The 16,637-nt window shown below is 41.1% G+C and overlaps 1 protein-coding gene and 1 long non-coding RNA gene across 7 annotated transcripts in view; one reads left to right on the top strand and one right to left on the bottom strand.

The window, feature by feature from the left end:
* LOC309691727 (protein phosphatase 1H-like) overlaps nucleotides 1-11,915 on the top strand; it is a 38,126-nt gene extending 26,211 nt beyond the window's left edge. For all 4 annotated transcript variants that reach the window (XM_082509618.1, XM_082509619.1, XM_082509620.1 and 1 more), the window contains 3 exons: nucleotides 1,910-2,017; nucleotides 7,446-7,597; nucleotides 7,843-11,915. In XM_082509618.1, coding sequence (XP_082365744.1) covers nucleotides 1,910-2,017; nucleotides 7,446-7,597; nucleotides 7,843-7,990 — 408 coding nt within the window. In that variant the 3' untranslated portion in view covers nucleotides 7,991-11,915. The remainder of the gene's footprint in view (nucleotides 1-1,909; nucleotides 2,018-7,445; nucleotides 7,598-7,842) is intronic.
* Nucleotides 1,034-16,490, bottom strand: LOC309691728. 3 transcript variants are annotated; one of them, XR_014272099.1, is made up of 4 exons: nucleotides 15,461-16,490; nucleotides 3,713-3,953; nucleotides 2,329-3,063; nucleotides 1,034-1,518 (listed from the first exon to the last, which is right to left on the bottom strand). It is a non-coding gene; the product is annotated as an uncharacterized lncRNA (long non-coding RNA). The 3 variants fall into 3 exon arrangements; XR_014272100.1 differs by lacking the exon at nucleotides 1,034-1,518 and adding an exon at nucleotides 1,929-2,038; XR_014272101.1 differs by lacking the exon at nucleotides 1,034-1,518 and having other exon boundaries at nucleotides 2,032-3,063.
* Between the last annotated feature and the right edge of the window lie 147 nt (nucleotides 16,491-16,637).

Genomic DNA, 16,637 nt, shown 5'->3' with positions numbered 1-16,637 from the left:
ACCCTCACTTAGAAGAGAGGGGAGACGGTCCATCTATTTCACTCCAGCGGCAACCCTATATCTAAGACACACACAGACATTCAGCCAGACACACACCACTCGGGAGATGACAGTCGTCTCTCTGAGAAGCGAAGTTAATCCCCGCTGGGATAGCAGGGGAGAGGAGAGAAGGAGAGACTGAAAATACTCCACCAAATAAACTGCAGCGGAGAAAGGGGGAAAAATGCCTTTAAATTCTCAGTCACGTCCGTTTGTTTCATATTTTCAATCAATTCCATTTGATGCAGAGAGAGATGTAACGCGAAGCTCCAGAAAGGAAAGCATCTTCTGACAACCACACACACACACACACACACACACACACACACACACACACACACACACACACACACACACACACACACAGTGTCGTCCGTCTGAAGTAGTGAATGGGTGCTGAATTCAAAGAGCGGTCACAACAAAGCGTCGTCACAGGAATGAGAGAGAGGAAGGCAGTTGCACAAGAATGCGATAACTGAAAGACTAGTTTAGTCTCTGTGCACTTTTGACACTGTTGCTTTTGCCGTAAATATCCTTCCGCTGTTTGGCCAGCGTGTATTTAACAAATCCATTTTGAAGCTGTTTGTTGTGCCGCTGCCTGATAATGTCATCATCGTGCAAAGCAGTAGTTTTACAGAGAAATTCTGCCCCAGATGCTTCTTTTTTTTTTTTTTTTTTCAGTACGTTTGCCCATTCATCCAAAAAAAACGACAGCTTTATCGCACTCGTCTATCACCAGCCTGCCACCCACTTACATCAGCCCCTCAAAAAGCACGTTAACAGCAGGGTGAAAATTTCAAACCGACTCGCTCGTCATTACTGATGATTGATGATGCTGATACGCAGCACTGATGATAGATGGCAGCAGCAGGATGAATTCTTAAGGGCACAGATGGATTTTTGTCTGGCTGTGTACAAAGCAAGTACCTCCTGTCTCATTGGCCAGCCCTTTCCTCCTTCAGATACACATTGCCCTTTAATATGCTGCAAACAAAGCAACAAAAAGACTACACAACCAAACAATACAGCTTCATAATTTTTATTCCTGAAAACTTTGTTGAATTTGTTTTTTGCATCTGAAATATCAGCTGTTAATATGTTGATATATAATAAAAAAATGTATGTGGATGTAAATGATGTATTATAAAAGCGCAGACTGTCATTGAATGTTCCCAGATTCACTCGCCCAAAATGGTGTTAGCATATGTTTATGTGATTCCTGTCACTCGGTTCAGTAAGGAGACATCATTTTGGGGGTGAACATGATTTATTGAGATACAGAATTTGAATAAAAGCGTTTTGGCGATTAGACCCGAATAAACCAGCAGCAGCAGAACGGAGACCCAGCAATGACAGGAATTAGGACAGGACCCCCCCATTGTGTTTATGCTGGTGCTGGTGAAGATGGAGACTTGGGTTATGGCTCAGAGATGCCGGGGAGAGATGGATGGGGAGGAGGCGGGTTGCACAAATGCGAGTCTGAAAGGTGGAATGACAGAAGAGCACTGAGATTTAAAGGCTGATTGAAAAATGGCTGGATGAGAGTAATGATGTCAGCACTGAGTTCTGACAGCGTGGGAAAGAGGAAGTGATGTAAAAAAAAATTCTAGCAGGCAGATGAGTGATTACAGATCTTACTTCTTGAACTTATGCATTAACTTTGTTGCGAAGCCATGTTTATGTCAGTGTCTGGGAGAAGATGCTTTCGGCTGCTCTCTCGCCACAACGGGTCACCGAGGCGGGTAGCTCCACATGATTGATGTGGAAGTTTTATGCCGGATCCTCTTCTAAAGAGAACTTTTGTCTCCGGCTGAGATGCTAAATGCTTTAAAAAAAATTTTTTAAAAACCCTAACCAGTTTGTTTTCCAGGCGCGGGTGTTGGCCACCATCGGTGTGACCCGCGGACTCGGTGACCACGACCTCAAAGTTCATGACTCCAACATCTTCATCAAGCCGTTCCTGTCCTGTTGCCCTGAGGTAAAGTGACCTGCTGACACACTAAGACGTAACGCAAAATGAAAACAGAGCGTTGCTTTCACCTTTATATTTTGCTACATTCCTCTTAATTAATCTTTGTAGACAGATAAAGCGTTTCATCTTTTAGAAGCAAAATACAAAGCCTTTCCCTCCAATCATTGCAGCTGTGAGGAAGTGCTCGACAGCTCTCTTTTCCCTGCAACGCTTTGCACACAGTTACATTTTGCCAGTTTGGGGAAAAAAATTCTTCAAGGGGATAACACGTATTTTCACCAGTGTGTTAATTATTATCTTGAGCATTCGCTACTCACCGTGTTTGGTGGATGCTTATCTTTGGTCAAACAGAATTTGACTGCTTTGGGGCTTTCAGTGTGTCTCTGTGAGGTGGGTGGAAACGCTTTCGTGGACATCTGAGCAGACGTTGGATTAGCAGCCATTGCGTTGTTTTTCTGGAACTTAGTGCAATAATTATACTGCCGTCTGCGGTGTGTTTTCAGGCGGCTGATTTGTGGTGTAGACACAACTTTGCAAGGCTCTTAGCATGTGATTTGTTCTTAGTTTCCAAACATCAGAGGATGAGCCAGCTCTTCGCCTTCTGCTGTCCGAGACTTTTTAGACGGCCTATTATCGGCTGTTTAGCTGGGGGGTTTTTTAACATAGTTTTATTACATCCAGTAAAAGTCACGCTGCACAGTGCAGGGAACTGCTATGATTGGCTCATCAAGCGTGAAGTGTTCCTTTATTTATGTATTTATTTTTTGAAATGCAGTTTTTAAAAAGTGAAAACATATTTAATAATTCACGTTCAATTTTCAAGCTAAAAAACAATAAAAATAAATAAACAATGAAAGGAACACTTCACGCTTGATGATTTAAAAAAAGTAAAAAAGAAATTTCCACCTATAGCCACCCCTGTAATGGTATGTAATTTCATGTAAACTGCTGTTGTTCCTCTGTACATGACTAATCTTCAGTTTCTCTTCACCGGTTCCTCCTCCTTGCGATCATTTCAATTTCTTGAACTATTGAAGCTGCTGGCAGAAAATCTGTGAAAGCATATGGCAATGTGTGAATTGCCCATGTCAGAGTAAAATAAAAAAACAACAACATTTTGAGTGGTTTTTATGTTTTCATCTTCATCTTGGATTTATGAAGACTATAAGGATTTATGAAGTCAGCTTTGTAAATTAGCTTTTTACAGCTTCTTGCAAACAAGTCTGACATATAGCATGTGGCTTTTGTCCAGGCGGATACTGAAAGAATAAAAAGCATAATCTGCATCCTGCACTGTAATTATATAAACTCTGCCTGCAGTCCTGGCAAATCAGCTGATCAGTGCCAGCCTATATGAACTTGATAGCTGGTAGTCTTTTATGCATACTCTAACAAATGGTCCTGCATGCAGCGACTACTGTCTCTGCAAAGCACATCGCACCCCATCTCCTTCATTTAATGCTATTTACAATATTTTAGATGCCACGTCAGTTGTCTTTTGGTTTTTCCATGTATGTGCATGAAAAACTCAGGAGCAGTCATGAAACGAAATATAAGTTAGTGCAGATGGAATAAGTCAGTCAGTTGGCTTAACCTACTTCTGCCTCGGTCATATCTGCACTGCAGTCACTAGAGATGCAATTTTCTGCTTCTCTGTCTGGAAAAAAAAAAGTCCTCTGCTGCTGGAGAACTTGAGCTCACCTGTCTGTCTGGTGCTGGTTTCAAACCGCTTTCATCTCCTGATGCAGTTTGTCTTATAGAGTTTTGCATTTTTCCTCCCCGAGCGCTCTGCTTGATCTTTAATTCATTAATTCCCGGGGTTCATACCAGGTTCACATGGAAGTCTTAACTCCTCTCAGCACTCAGAGCCTCTGTCTGGATCTCTCCCTCACAACTCTCTCACCTCTCCACAAAGCCTCTCAGGGGTATCTCGAGATGTTCTCTGTAAAGCAAGAAACGGCATTACATTCATTAAGTCGTAGAAGCGTCAGGCGTCATTGTGTGTAAAGTGTTGGACAGAAAAGATTTCATCATTTCATCTGTCGTAGTCATAGTATACCAGCCTTAATTAAAATTGCAGTTTTGTTTCACTGTTTTGTAATTACATAAATGTGTAAAAGCCAATTAGCAAAACTGGAAAGGGGAAAAAACTACAAGCAAGATTTTCAAAAAGATGATAATAGAATCTCTTCTTTATTAATGGATGTGTAGTGTATTATTTTGAATTACAGGGCAGATGGAAATTAATGGTTTACTCTGACTCATTTCGTGGGGGTTTTTTCTGCTTTTTTTTTCCTGCTGATGAATACATAAATGATTCTAGAAAATAGTTGAATATTTTCTGCACTTTAAAGCCACAGTGATGAGATCCAGCAGTGCAGATTATTCCTCTATTCTTTTTTATGTTTTTCACGTCAATTTGAAATGAGTAGTGAATAAGGCAGGAGGGTGAAGCAATCCTGTGTTTCAGCAGTGAACACAAGAGCAAAGTAACAACAAAGGTTGATGTGTGCAGTCAGACCAGGCAGTCGATTCAAACAGGGTGGTGGTTGGGGGTACTGAGTACTATAAGTTTCTGTATAATAAATTGCTATTAGCAAAGCCCCAAATTGCTTCACAAAAATAAAAAATGCAAACAAAAGAACTACTTTTTTTTTTATTTAAAAAAAAAAAGAACAATGAGAAACCACAGCTAAATATTTTTAAAAGAATCTCAATAAAAGACCTAAGATGTTGCCAGATGATGCAAGTCTGGTCACTTGATCTTACGAGCTGACAGCTATGGATATCGACCATTCAAGCATCTCAGAGAGCGCCGGTGTAACATGAAGGGGTCATGGGTCTTATGGTACGGGGCTATTCAATGCTAACTGATGAGCAGAGTTTTAAAATAATGTGAAAAATAATACTTGGCCAATGTGATTTTGGACATAGCAGAGTGATATGTACAGTATGTATAGCTAGCTGTAGCTAACAGTCATCAAAGCGGGAGCAAATAATTTCCTGTATGGCCTTATGTACAATGGATGAAAGAAACAATGTCATTTTGGGTTGTATTAAAATCCATTTATTTATTATAAAAGCATCAGAACACTTAGAATCAGAATCAGAATCAGAATGGGTTTATTGCCAGATGTTGAGGTTTACAACATTAGGAAATTGCTGCGGTGCTTCAGTGCAGACAATAAGAATTAAAGTGCTATGTAGAAAGAAAGATATGTGCATGAGATATACATGAGATATATACATGAGAATAAGAATTATGAGTGCTACGTAGAAAGATATATACATGAGTGCAGGTGGTGATCAGTGCCAAACATGAAATGATGCAGTGACACAGCGTAGGGTCATGTGTTAGTGGCGGGGACAATCATGTGGTTATTGTTCATGTGTCCAACAGCAGAGGGGAAGAAACTGTTCTTGTGGCGAGAGGTTCTGGTGCGAATGGACCGGAGCCTCCTGCCTGAGGGGAGCAGGTCAAACAGACTGTGTCCAGGGTGAGAAGGGTCAGCTGAGATCCGGGCTGCACGCCCCAGTGTCCTGGAGGTGTACAGGTCCTGCAGAGATGGGAGTCTGCAGCCAATCACCTTCTCAGCAGAGCGCACAACACGCTGCAGTCTCTGTTTGTCCCTGATAGTGGCTCCAGCGTACCACACGGTGATGGAGGAGGTGAGGATGGACTCGATGATTGCAGTGTAGAATTGCATCATCGTCCGTGTTGGCAGGTTGAATTTCTTCAGCTGCCTCAGGAAGTACATCCTCTGCTGGGCTTTCTTGATGACGGAGGTGATGGTGGGCTCCCACTTCAGGTCCTGGGTGATGGTGGTACCCAGGAAGCGGAATGAGTCCACAGAGGTGATGGGGGTGTCAGTCAGGATGATGGGGGGGAGTGGGGCTGTGTGCTTCCTGAAGTCCACAATAATCTCCACTGTCTTCTGGGCATTCAGCACCAGGTTGTTGTGGCTGCACCAAGACACCAGACGTTCAACCTCCCTCCTGTAGGCAGACTCGTCCCCTTCCGAGATGAGCCCAATGACGGTGGTGTCATCTGCGAACTTGATTAGCTTGACAGACTGGTGGGTGGAGGTGCAGCAGTTGGTGTACAGGGAGAAGAGCAGAGGAGAAGAACACAGCCCTGAGGGGAGCCGGTGCTGATGGTCCGGGAGTCCGAGACATTCTTTCCCAGCCTCACGTGCTGCTTCCTGTCCGTCAGGAAGTCAGTGATCCACCGGCAGATGGGATCAGGCACATTCATCTGGGAAAGCTTGCCTCGGAGATGGTCTGGAAGGATGGTGTTGAAGGCAGAGCTGAAGTCCACAAACAGGATCCTGGCGTAGGTTCCTGGGGAGTCCAGATGCTGCAGGATGAAGTGTAGGGCCATGTTGATGGCGTCGTCTACAGACCTGTTGGCTCTATATGCAAACTGCAGGGGGTCCAGGAGGGGGGCCGTGAGGGTCTTGAGATGGGAGAGAACTAGGCGCTCAAATGACTTCATGACCACAGATGTCAGAGCCACGGGTCTGTAGTCATTTAGTCCAGTGATCCTAGGTTTCTTGGGGACAGGGATTATGGTAGAGGACTTGAAGCAGGCAGGCACATGACATGCCTGCAGTGAGGAGTTGAAGATGCCAGAAAACACTGGGGCCAGCTCGTTTGCACAGTGTCTGAGGGTGGCAGGAGACACACCGTCTGGGCCGGGAGCTTTCCGAGCATTCAGACTCCTAAACTGCTTCCTCACATCTGCTTCATGAATATGAAGAGTTGTGGTCGGAGGAGGTGGTGTGAAATCCTCTTTTGTGTGGGATGAGGGGGCGGGTGTTGCAGGTGAACAGTTTGAAGGTGGTGATGGCTCTATGGAGGGGGGAGAGGTGGGGGAATGAGTGTCCAAAGTGCCTCTATTGTTGGGGTCGTTGGAGGTGTGAAGGCTGCCTGATGGCAATTACTTAATGGATTTGGTCATGAACCAACTCCACTATTGAGCTGGCAACATCAGGCTTTTCTTCCATGCTTTAGGACTAAGAGTATAAAAGCAGTCTTGGGGTCACTGGACTAAAAAGAAAAGTATAACTTAAGAAAATGTAGGTTAGAACAGTCCATGTGAGAAAACGCAAACTGCAATTAACAATGGACCAAGGATCGAGCCTTGAGGAACACCACAACTAAAATCGGTAACAGTGAAATGTTGCCGTGGGGAACACTGAATTTGAAATGTATGAATGTTAAAGATCTAGAGCACTTCCCTTAGAACCAACCCCCCTTTTTTATGCAATGCAGAAGAATGGAATGATTGCGTAAAACCTATTAAAAAGGTCATTTGATACCCTCGGTAGAGCTTTCTCTTTGCTATGATGAGCTTTAAAAAACATCCATATTACTACCGATAAAAGGGATCAGTTGAGTTGAACTGATGGCCCTTTTGTTGTTTATCATGCAGGTGAAGGTGTATAACCTGATGCATTACGAACACGGAGCTGATGATGTGCTTGTGATGGGAACTGATGGCCTCTGGGATGTCCTTTCCAACCAGGAGGTGGCTGAAGCCGTCACCACCTTTCTAGCTAACTGCGACCCTGACGACTTACACAGGTTGGAACTTTCCTTTGTTTTATTTCCTTTGTCTAGTTATTTCGTTTTTGCTACATAAATAAATAGGAATTTTGTAAATTGTGCCTCTGTGTTGTGTATTTTATTCAGAATTACATCCTTCTTTTCAGCACCATGCGCTGTTAGACTATAGAGTTTGTTTCAAGAGAGTGCCATTAAATTAAATGAGCTACAGCGTATCACAATATTAAAGCAAGGGCTTCATTGCTGTGTCTTCTATTGGCCAGGTACACAATGGCAGCACAGGATTTGGTGATGCGAGCACGAGGTGTTCTGAGAGACAGAGGCTGGAGGATCACCAATGAGCGCCTGGGCTCCGGAGACGACATCTCAGTCTTCATCATACCTCTCATGTACGGCAACCGCCAGCCCTGAGGAGCATTCCACCGATGCTATGGTTCAGTGATGAGAAAGGCCTGTAGACTCAGCAGGATTGATTAGTCCTGAACTCAGAGTCCCCCTTTTAGTTTTCTTATTTATTTGCTTCCTTAGAAGAAGGTGGCACATTAATTTGTTGGTGCTTCATTTCTCTACGGGAGTTCAGGATTAATCAGCTCAGGGGAACTACAGTCAGCATCGCCATGTTAGTTTATTAAGACTCCACAGTCGTGAAAGCTTAAACCGTAGATAATTTTAAGTCACTAAATCATGTCATGAATAAACAATGTCAAGAAATAATTTGCCTGGCAAAACTCAAATAAGCAAATGCTTTTCTGAAGTGAAGAAGAGCTTTCTCGCTCTTTCCCTCCCTCCTCTTGTGCTAAACAATTCTGGGCTCCTCCTCCTACTATTCCCCTTTCTTTAGTTGATCCTTCCTTCTCTTGTAGGCTATTGTATATTTAACTTGTTTATATATATTTTTAAAAAAAAAAGAATACCTCCTTTGTCTTGTGAAAATGGACCAAGCTGACATGTCAGCTGCATTTTCTGTTTTGCCACAGTGTGGCTTTAAAGGACTCACTTGCTGAAGAACTGTTTCAAGTTTGCCGAAGAAATTAAAGAAGTGTCGATATGGGCACAGAACAAGAGGTTATCCTCATTTCCCAAAAAGTCATTAAAGGATCTCAGCCTTTATCAATCGAAAGTTGAGACAGAAGGACTGATGTGGTTTATGAACAAACAAACACATCTGCACAGCAAAAAAAAGTTCACTGTGACAAGTCATTTAATCCAGTAACAAGTCGCCATGTTCTACTAAACATTTTATTAAATTATTTTATTTTAATTATATTCTTAGATATTTAGGCTTTTGTTGTTCTAGCTATTCTCTATCAATTAAATATGAAGCTAAAATCATAGTTCAGCTTAACGAAAGATAAGAAATATTTTGGGTGGGGACCGTGGCACAACCAAACTGATTGTGACCCTATGTAATAAGTTAATGATCTTGTTACCTTTAAAATTGTTGCTCTGAGGATGGGGACAACATCTGTGACCGCTAGCAATCAGCTGTTTTATTGACTTTGAATCATCAAGATAGTGATGAACCACTAATAAGAAGTGTTCAGTCTGCCATCAGATTGAATTGGTGCAAGTTGGGAATTTTGTGTGCAGTCATTGATAAAAACCTGTTGCAAATTTGTTGCTGTCAACATGCAACATTTACATGAACTACTTACATTCAGAAAACCTCCATAAATAGCGGTGCAGTTGCTGCAGGACAGCGATGTAACTGCAAAATAACATAGCAGGTTTACCTCTATGGTGCTTGCCTCTGAGTGGTCAATTGGTTGCCGCAACTTCTTACCAGGCTACTATCCATCTTTTTTTTTTCTCTCCTAGTTGCAGTGAGGTTGCGGTCCTATTTTTACTCTAGCGTGGCTAAGCCATAAGTCATAAGTGGTTTCTATCTACTGATTTGGAAAATAAATATTTTTTAATATAATTTAAAATCCTTACATTTTTAAATTTGGGATTTGGTTTGGCAATTCTCTTGAAGTTATAAATAACTGTCTTAACGTGAGATTAAATGACTTGTACACCAGTGTATTTGCACTTTAGGCCAACCCATATAACTCACTGAAGACCCATGGTACGATGAAGAAGCAAATATTCCCTGCAGCAGGGAGGATTGATATAATTCATAGCTGTAGTTTTAAAAAGAAAAATCATGAAGTACAATCAAGGTTGAATCTGAAAGCTTTTGTTTTATTGTTTTGTTTTTGCATGTTTCTTGCTTTAGGTGCTTCATCAGAATACAGATGATGTTGCCTTCAGGGGGACGGGTTTGGGTAAAATGTGTTACCGTGAGTGGATGTAGTGGACTGTGTCAGTGCATGCAGTAGCATAATGTAGGCCTGGGATTATGAGCAATGGTGCAATGGTTTGAATTATTGTTGAATTTATATAGACTGAATGAGAACTGGTGATAATGTTATTTGTTAATGTGCAACGATCATGCATATATTATTGATTATATATTATTCCAGACATTTGGCATAAGACCCAAAGGATGAGAGCAGCCACAAAGAAAGGGAACAAGATGAAACTATACCAATGGCTATACATGAAACCAAATCATTTTCTCTTTTTTCCATATTTGTTTCATATTTTTTAGTTTTAGTTTTAGGAAGTTGCAGAAGATAGGAAGTAGTTTGTGCTTCAGAAACTTTTTAATCTCCAAATTTTTATTTGTATGTAGAAAATTGAAATTTTGAGATACATAACTTGAAATTTAGAATAATTTTGATGAAATTTTGACTTGCAGATAGGGGGGGGAAGTGGTGGAAAAAACTGACACGTTTCACTCCAAGCTGTTGAGGCGAGCAAACAAATATGTTTTAGAAGAAAAATGTGTTTTGAAAAATTAAACATCACCATAGTTGATGTATGGGGTTTTGGAATTAAACCGGTGTATTTAAAAGTTGACTGCAAAGTTGGAATATGTAATAAGAGGGTGACAACTATAAAGAAGTCAATTGTTAATAAGTAATGTCCTGAATGATGTCAGATAATTGAGCTGGATGAGAAGAATATTGGTTATTCCTGTGTGTATGGTGCATATGAAACTACAGCTAGCAGCTATCTAGCTTAATTTAGCACTGAGACTAGAAAATCAAATACTGCTGATCTTTACTGATACTATATATTATTATTTTGATCTGTAAAAAAGTCAGAGTATAAAAATTCCAATTTTGCTGTGTTCTTTTTTTTGCATATTAAAAAGTTGAGGTCTGTCTTTACACGTCAATTTCTGGGCTAGCTGTTTCTATGCTACACTAAGCTAAGTTAAGCTAATAGTCTCCTAGCTGTATCGTTTAGATTTACTCGTAGGAACTGAGTGTAGTATTGAAACATCGCACTTCATTCTTCCTAAGACTACATACATGCAAATTACTCAAAATTATTTTGTGTCACCATACATGTACACATGCTATTTGTCATGCTATCTTGCACAGTGTTTGCAGCTGACAACAATAATCTACCTTTTCCTCCAAGAAGCAGTCATTGATGTTTACCTGAACTTTGCATGGTGCATTTTCCCCTCTTATATATTCCATTAACGAAATATTCCAGTGTTAAATAATGTATTGGAATATTTTCCTTCGGTTAGGTGTTTAGCATTTGTTAATTAATGAAAAACTTTTCTAATAAGTGGTTATTTTCCCTTCATACTTTACTTTTCCATGTAAATGTTTTTGATGCTACCAGATCTTCAGCATCTGACGTATGCATCGATATGTGTTTTGAATGTTCATCCTTCTACCTGTGCTTTAGGCTCTTTATTATTGTCATTAAGCCTTTTTCTCTTAAACGAATGTGGAAACATGAGTATATATTTTATTTTTCTCATCCTATTGTGCCACCCAACTACTGCACATCAACTCAGGTTCAATTGTCATGTGTCGATAACGACCTGTTGAGAGTGGTTTTCTAAAGACAGGAAGTGCTCTGTGATGGTCTTGGTTCCACTGCATTTGTAAATATGTGGGAGAGCATTGGTGTGTACAGGAAGCTTTTGATCAGCTTAGTCCCTTCAGTCAACTGTAGGTCTTGCTTTCTGAATTTGCTGTATTGTGAAACCTTGTCATTGCTGTTGTTTTTTTCTACCTAAGACTACTAATGGTTTTAGAAAGATGCAAAGAGCTGATTTCTTTTTTCTGTAGCAAAGAGGAATTTTGAAGCCCAGTGGGAAACCGTTTTAAGTGACCATTGTGCTACCCTCAAACTCTGTTTGTGAATGTGAACTGCACATTTTATATAACGTGAAAATAACTTATGAGGTCAAAAAGAAATATTTTTAATGTTTCCTTGTGCAACATTTGGACTTTTGGGGGGGGGGGGGGGGGTGATGTTTACCTGCAGTGTTTCTTTTCCAGAAATAAAAAAAGAGACAATAAATGTTGAAGATCAATTTAAAGTTGTTGTTTGTCTCACTAAAAAAAGAAGACAGAAAAGGAGTCAAATGGAGCTGTGCTCAACATTCATGTGAACAGAATCGATAGTTTTCCAAACCTTTGCACTCTCAGTTCAAATTAATCTCAACGAGCAAGAAACAAAAGAGAGTCCAGAGGAGCTAATCAGTGTTGTTGCTGTTTATATTCCCTTGGTTCTGCTTGTGGGAGAAACTAACAAACACGGTCAACTGGACACTAAAGGACTAGTTTGGCTCTGAGAGCAGACAGCGGAGGGATTCATTAGAGGAAATACAGACTACTCACTGAATGTCAAACATTTTGCCGGAAACGCTAAACAAGATGAGACATTTTTGTTTTATTTATTTATTTTTACAGCGAACCGTAAGTGCAATGATTGTGCACAATCATTCAGACACAATTCATAATGTTGATGAGGTAAATATGGGTAAAGGCCATTAGAACAAACTGATTTCCTGTGTGACCACAAAGGAAATGTGGAAAAAAATGGATGAATGACCTCACTATTCATATACTGGTAAGTGGTTTATTTAATACTGTCACCATTGGCAATGTTTGATGACTGCCTAAGTGAAAAAAGTGAAAACAAATGGCACACATCAGCTTCATTCTAAACTAATTTACAATGCATGTCACTAGGTGACCCTTTAAAATACATAAAAATCCTTTCATTCGTTAAAAAAAAATTAAAGAAAATATATTCTTTTTAAAGTTCTCTCATACATGTACTGTCACAGGGATGGATGTGCATATAAAACAGGGCTAACAATTTATTTAATGAACTCGGCCTATGTACAGATAATTGTTCATCTCTAGCTCTCGTACACAGTGTGTATTTTGTCCTATCTCACTCCCAACACCACAAGCTGATGAATGCAGACGGCTGCCAGAGGTTTCTTCCTGTCAAGTGGGAGTTCCTTTCCACTGTCACCAAGTGCTTGCTGTTAAGGGATCGTTTTATTGATGGTTTTCTATGTATTATTTTAGGGTCTTTACCTTACAATATAGAGCACCTTGAAGAGACTGCTGTTGTGATTTGATGCTATGTGACTAAAACTGAATTGAACTGAATCCTTGTCAGGCAGAGTGCTCTTAACACTTGGTTTCATTTTTCTTTGTTGGCCATCCCTCTGTGTCAGTTTAAGCAGACATCCACAATAAGCCCCACCCACCTGCTATTTAACCTTCTGTTTATAGGGGCAGCCAATCAAAAAACTGGGTTTCAATAGTTTCAACCATTTCACACAGTGAATGAACAGGTAAGGTCAAATAAAGGGGGTTCCAAACAGCTAGCCCCTAAAAATAATTTTCACACAGCTCCCTAAATACTGTTTCACAGTTCAAACATTGAGTTCAAGCACTACACCAATTTCAAAGCATGCATCAGTCAGATGTGTTTAAAACTCACTCCCCTTATTTTTTGCCAACTTGTGCATAATTCCTCCCATGGAACTGAGGACAGCCTGCTCTTCACAGCACACATTCTGATTTGCCACAATAGGAAATGTCGATGATGTGTGTTGATGACAGCTGCACTTGAAGGTTGTCCTGCTTTAGTGAATGCTCCTTAATTGTAGACATGGGCGGACTGATCCAAATAGCCACAGTATCGATACCAACACTGGTATTGGTGGATTAGATTGATACTATTTTTCTATCCTCTAAGTTTAGTATGTAGCCCAATTCATTAAATTACTTTTTTGGCAATAATAAAAGAAAATACCTCAAACGCACACTATGAAAATTCTTTGCATTGACTGTCACATCCATTTTATTTAGCGCCTACAGCACATTTAAACAGAAGCTGCCCCCCCCCCCAAAAAAAATGTTTTAAAATACATGAAGAGCAGAAATACATTTTATTTGAGAGCGCCTTTTTAAAACCCAAGGTCACCTTACAAAGAGAAGAAAGATATAAATAAAACAGTAGATTATTATAAAATACAAAAAATAAACAATTTTTTTTTTAAAGGTAAGATCTGTATTAAAGCGAGCAAGCCAGTTTAAACAAGTATGCTTTAAGCTGTGACTTAAATAAGGGAAGGGAATCTATATTTCTTATGACTGGAGGAAGTGAATTCCAGAGCAGAGGAGCAGTGCGACTGAACACTCTGTTCCCCATAGTGACAAGACGAGCAGAAAGAACAAGATGAATGGCAGATGAAGATCTGAGAGAGCAGGAAGCAGTGGTAATATGAAGCAGATCGCACAGATAAGGAGGGGCAAGGTTATGGATGCACTTAAATGTGAGAACTAAAATTTTAAAGTTTATCCTAGCTTCTATGGGCAACCAGTGAAGCTGATGAAGAATTGGGGTTATATGTTCTCTTAAGGGAGTACGAGTATCAGCACTGGTATCGGCAAAATTGGCCCTATATCTACTTTGCATTGGAGCTATAACACAATTTATAATATGGTACAGCACTAGGTTACCATAAATGCTTGCTAAGACACTTAATGGGACTGGCATCTTTAATTCCATCTTTGCTTTAACACCCCACCCCCGTGAGAAATAAGAATGTTTAAGCAGAACATTAATTATAACAAGATTTGGAGTCAGATATACACAAATGCACGTGATGCAAGCTTTGGAAAAAATACTTTATTTCAAGAAATGTTAACATTTATATCACACACAAGTATTTGAATTTTCTTGAAAGCATGCGTTTTCTTTTTCTTTATTCCATCACTTCTTTTTCTGAACGATGTAAAGTGGGGTTTAGGCTTTTATGTCGATCCGGTTGGCTCCCTCGTTGCAAGTCACCAGCGCCGGCAAGGCAGTAGATTGCGCAGTCATCTCCGCAAGGGGTAATATGACAACCCGACCAACAGCACAAACTACTACCTCAGCCAGAACTTGGCACCAGGGATGCGCTTTTCTGTGGAAAATCTCTTGGTTCCAGATTTAATCAGACTATCAGTTTTATTGGTGTCCCCGTGCGTAAAAGCGCACGGAAAATGGCGCACGCCTAAAACGGGGCCGCAATAAAGCGAGACAAAACCCCACCCATAGTAGGAAAGGAGGGGGAAAAAACACCTCCCGTACATTTCCCATATCTCCTGCACACACGCTCTCCTCGGTTGACCTCGGTGGTAAGAAAAAGAGCAAATAGAGAGGGAAAAATGTGGCAGGTAAGGGCGGCGAAGCGCGTGGAGTGGCACGGTGCCATTCATGTTTAAAAAAAAAAAAAAAAAAGCAGAGAGAGAGAGAGAGAAACACGAAATTCTGCTTTTAAATCTTGTTTTAATTAGAACGATATGGGTGACTGCACGCTATATAAAAACATATTCAGGCACAAATCACCACAAACTACGATACTAACCATTTACCCCCGAAAATATATATATTTTTTAGCTCTGAGAGCAACACATTTTTTTTTGGGGGGGGGGGGGGGGGGGGGGGGGTATTTGAAAGAAAGAGATTACCTAAAAGTGAGAACACTTCCTGTAATTCTGTTTAAATTTTTACCTTGCCGGACTTGTTGGATCTGAGAAAACGCAAACGATCCACGGGCTCTTCACGCGGACCTTCATCTTGCAGCCGAATTGCAGCAGGCTGCATTAGAGCCTATTGTTGTCTGCTTCGGTCTCCGCGCCGTGAGCACAAAGTTGTCCAGCCATCACATCCGCGCGGTTTAAAGGGCAGAAAGCCGTACGAATCCAAACAGGAGACCCGCTTTGCTCTAACCTTTCTGCCTCCGACAGCACGTCAGGTAGTGTGCGCGTCCCCTCCCCCCAACTAAAAAAAATCAAATAAAATGAGTGGATGTGGCGGAGCGCCGTGGATAAAATTCGCGGGGAACGTCAGGACGGGTGTAGCCACGACCAGAGATTGGAGAAAACGCAGAGGTCCACCTCTGACTGCTTTACCAAACACCAGCAGGAGAGGGCACACTGGCAGAGGGCGCCACCAGCTGGTAAAACACAGACGAAGGCGTTTTTAAAGATGTGCCGGACTGTAGCCGTCGTCTATTAAAAATGTGAAGTGCCAGAAAAATGAAAACTTTATGCTCGTGAGAGAGATTTCAGACTATCCATCCCTGTCATTCATAGCCTCCTTTAATGTCAGCGCGTTCTAACGTCCAATCTTAACAAGCAAAGCACGTTTCTCTTTGGGTTTCTCTTTTCTCTGACGGAGTGAGGCGCTTTGCTCACAGCCGATCCTCCTCCTCTCTCCTATTGGTCAGAAGGACGAGCCTCTTCTCGGTAGAACCGCCTTGGCTGTAAGCGGCCGGATAACCCGGAGGAACCGGGGAGAACACAGTGTTCCTGCTCACAGATCATACTAGGAGATGGAGAGCAAAGGATCAAACAAAGGGAAGCATGACAGCCTTCCTTTATATGGCTCATAGCGATGTTCACCTTCTTTAGGGAACGCCAGTGAGATCACTTACTGCTGGGATGTGAGCCGAGCATGCTTTCCTGACCATAGATGTTAAAGGCGACCTGTTGTGCTAATATTCAGATTCATATTTTTATTCTACCAGAGCAGCTTTCAATGCTGCACATTTTTAAAATGCCATTTTTTTTTTTTATCCAAAGCGTAGCAGCATTGCATTAATTATAATTTCAAAATGTATTTAGAAAACCCAAAGTAGGAAAAAGCGATGCGTTTAGAGGAGTTGGATTGTGTTTGTGATACACAT

Source organism: Aulonocara stuartgranti (assembly GCF_965226115.1).
Source record: "Aulonocara stuartgranti genome assembly, chromosome: 17".
NCBI classification, from domain to species: domain Eukaryota; kingdom Metazoa; phylum Chordata; class Actinopteri; order Cichliformes; family Cichlidae; genus Aulonocara; species Aulonocara stuartgranti.
Note: the sequence above shows the minus strand (reverse complement) of the source record. Positions and strands in the feature narration are given on the sequence as shown.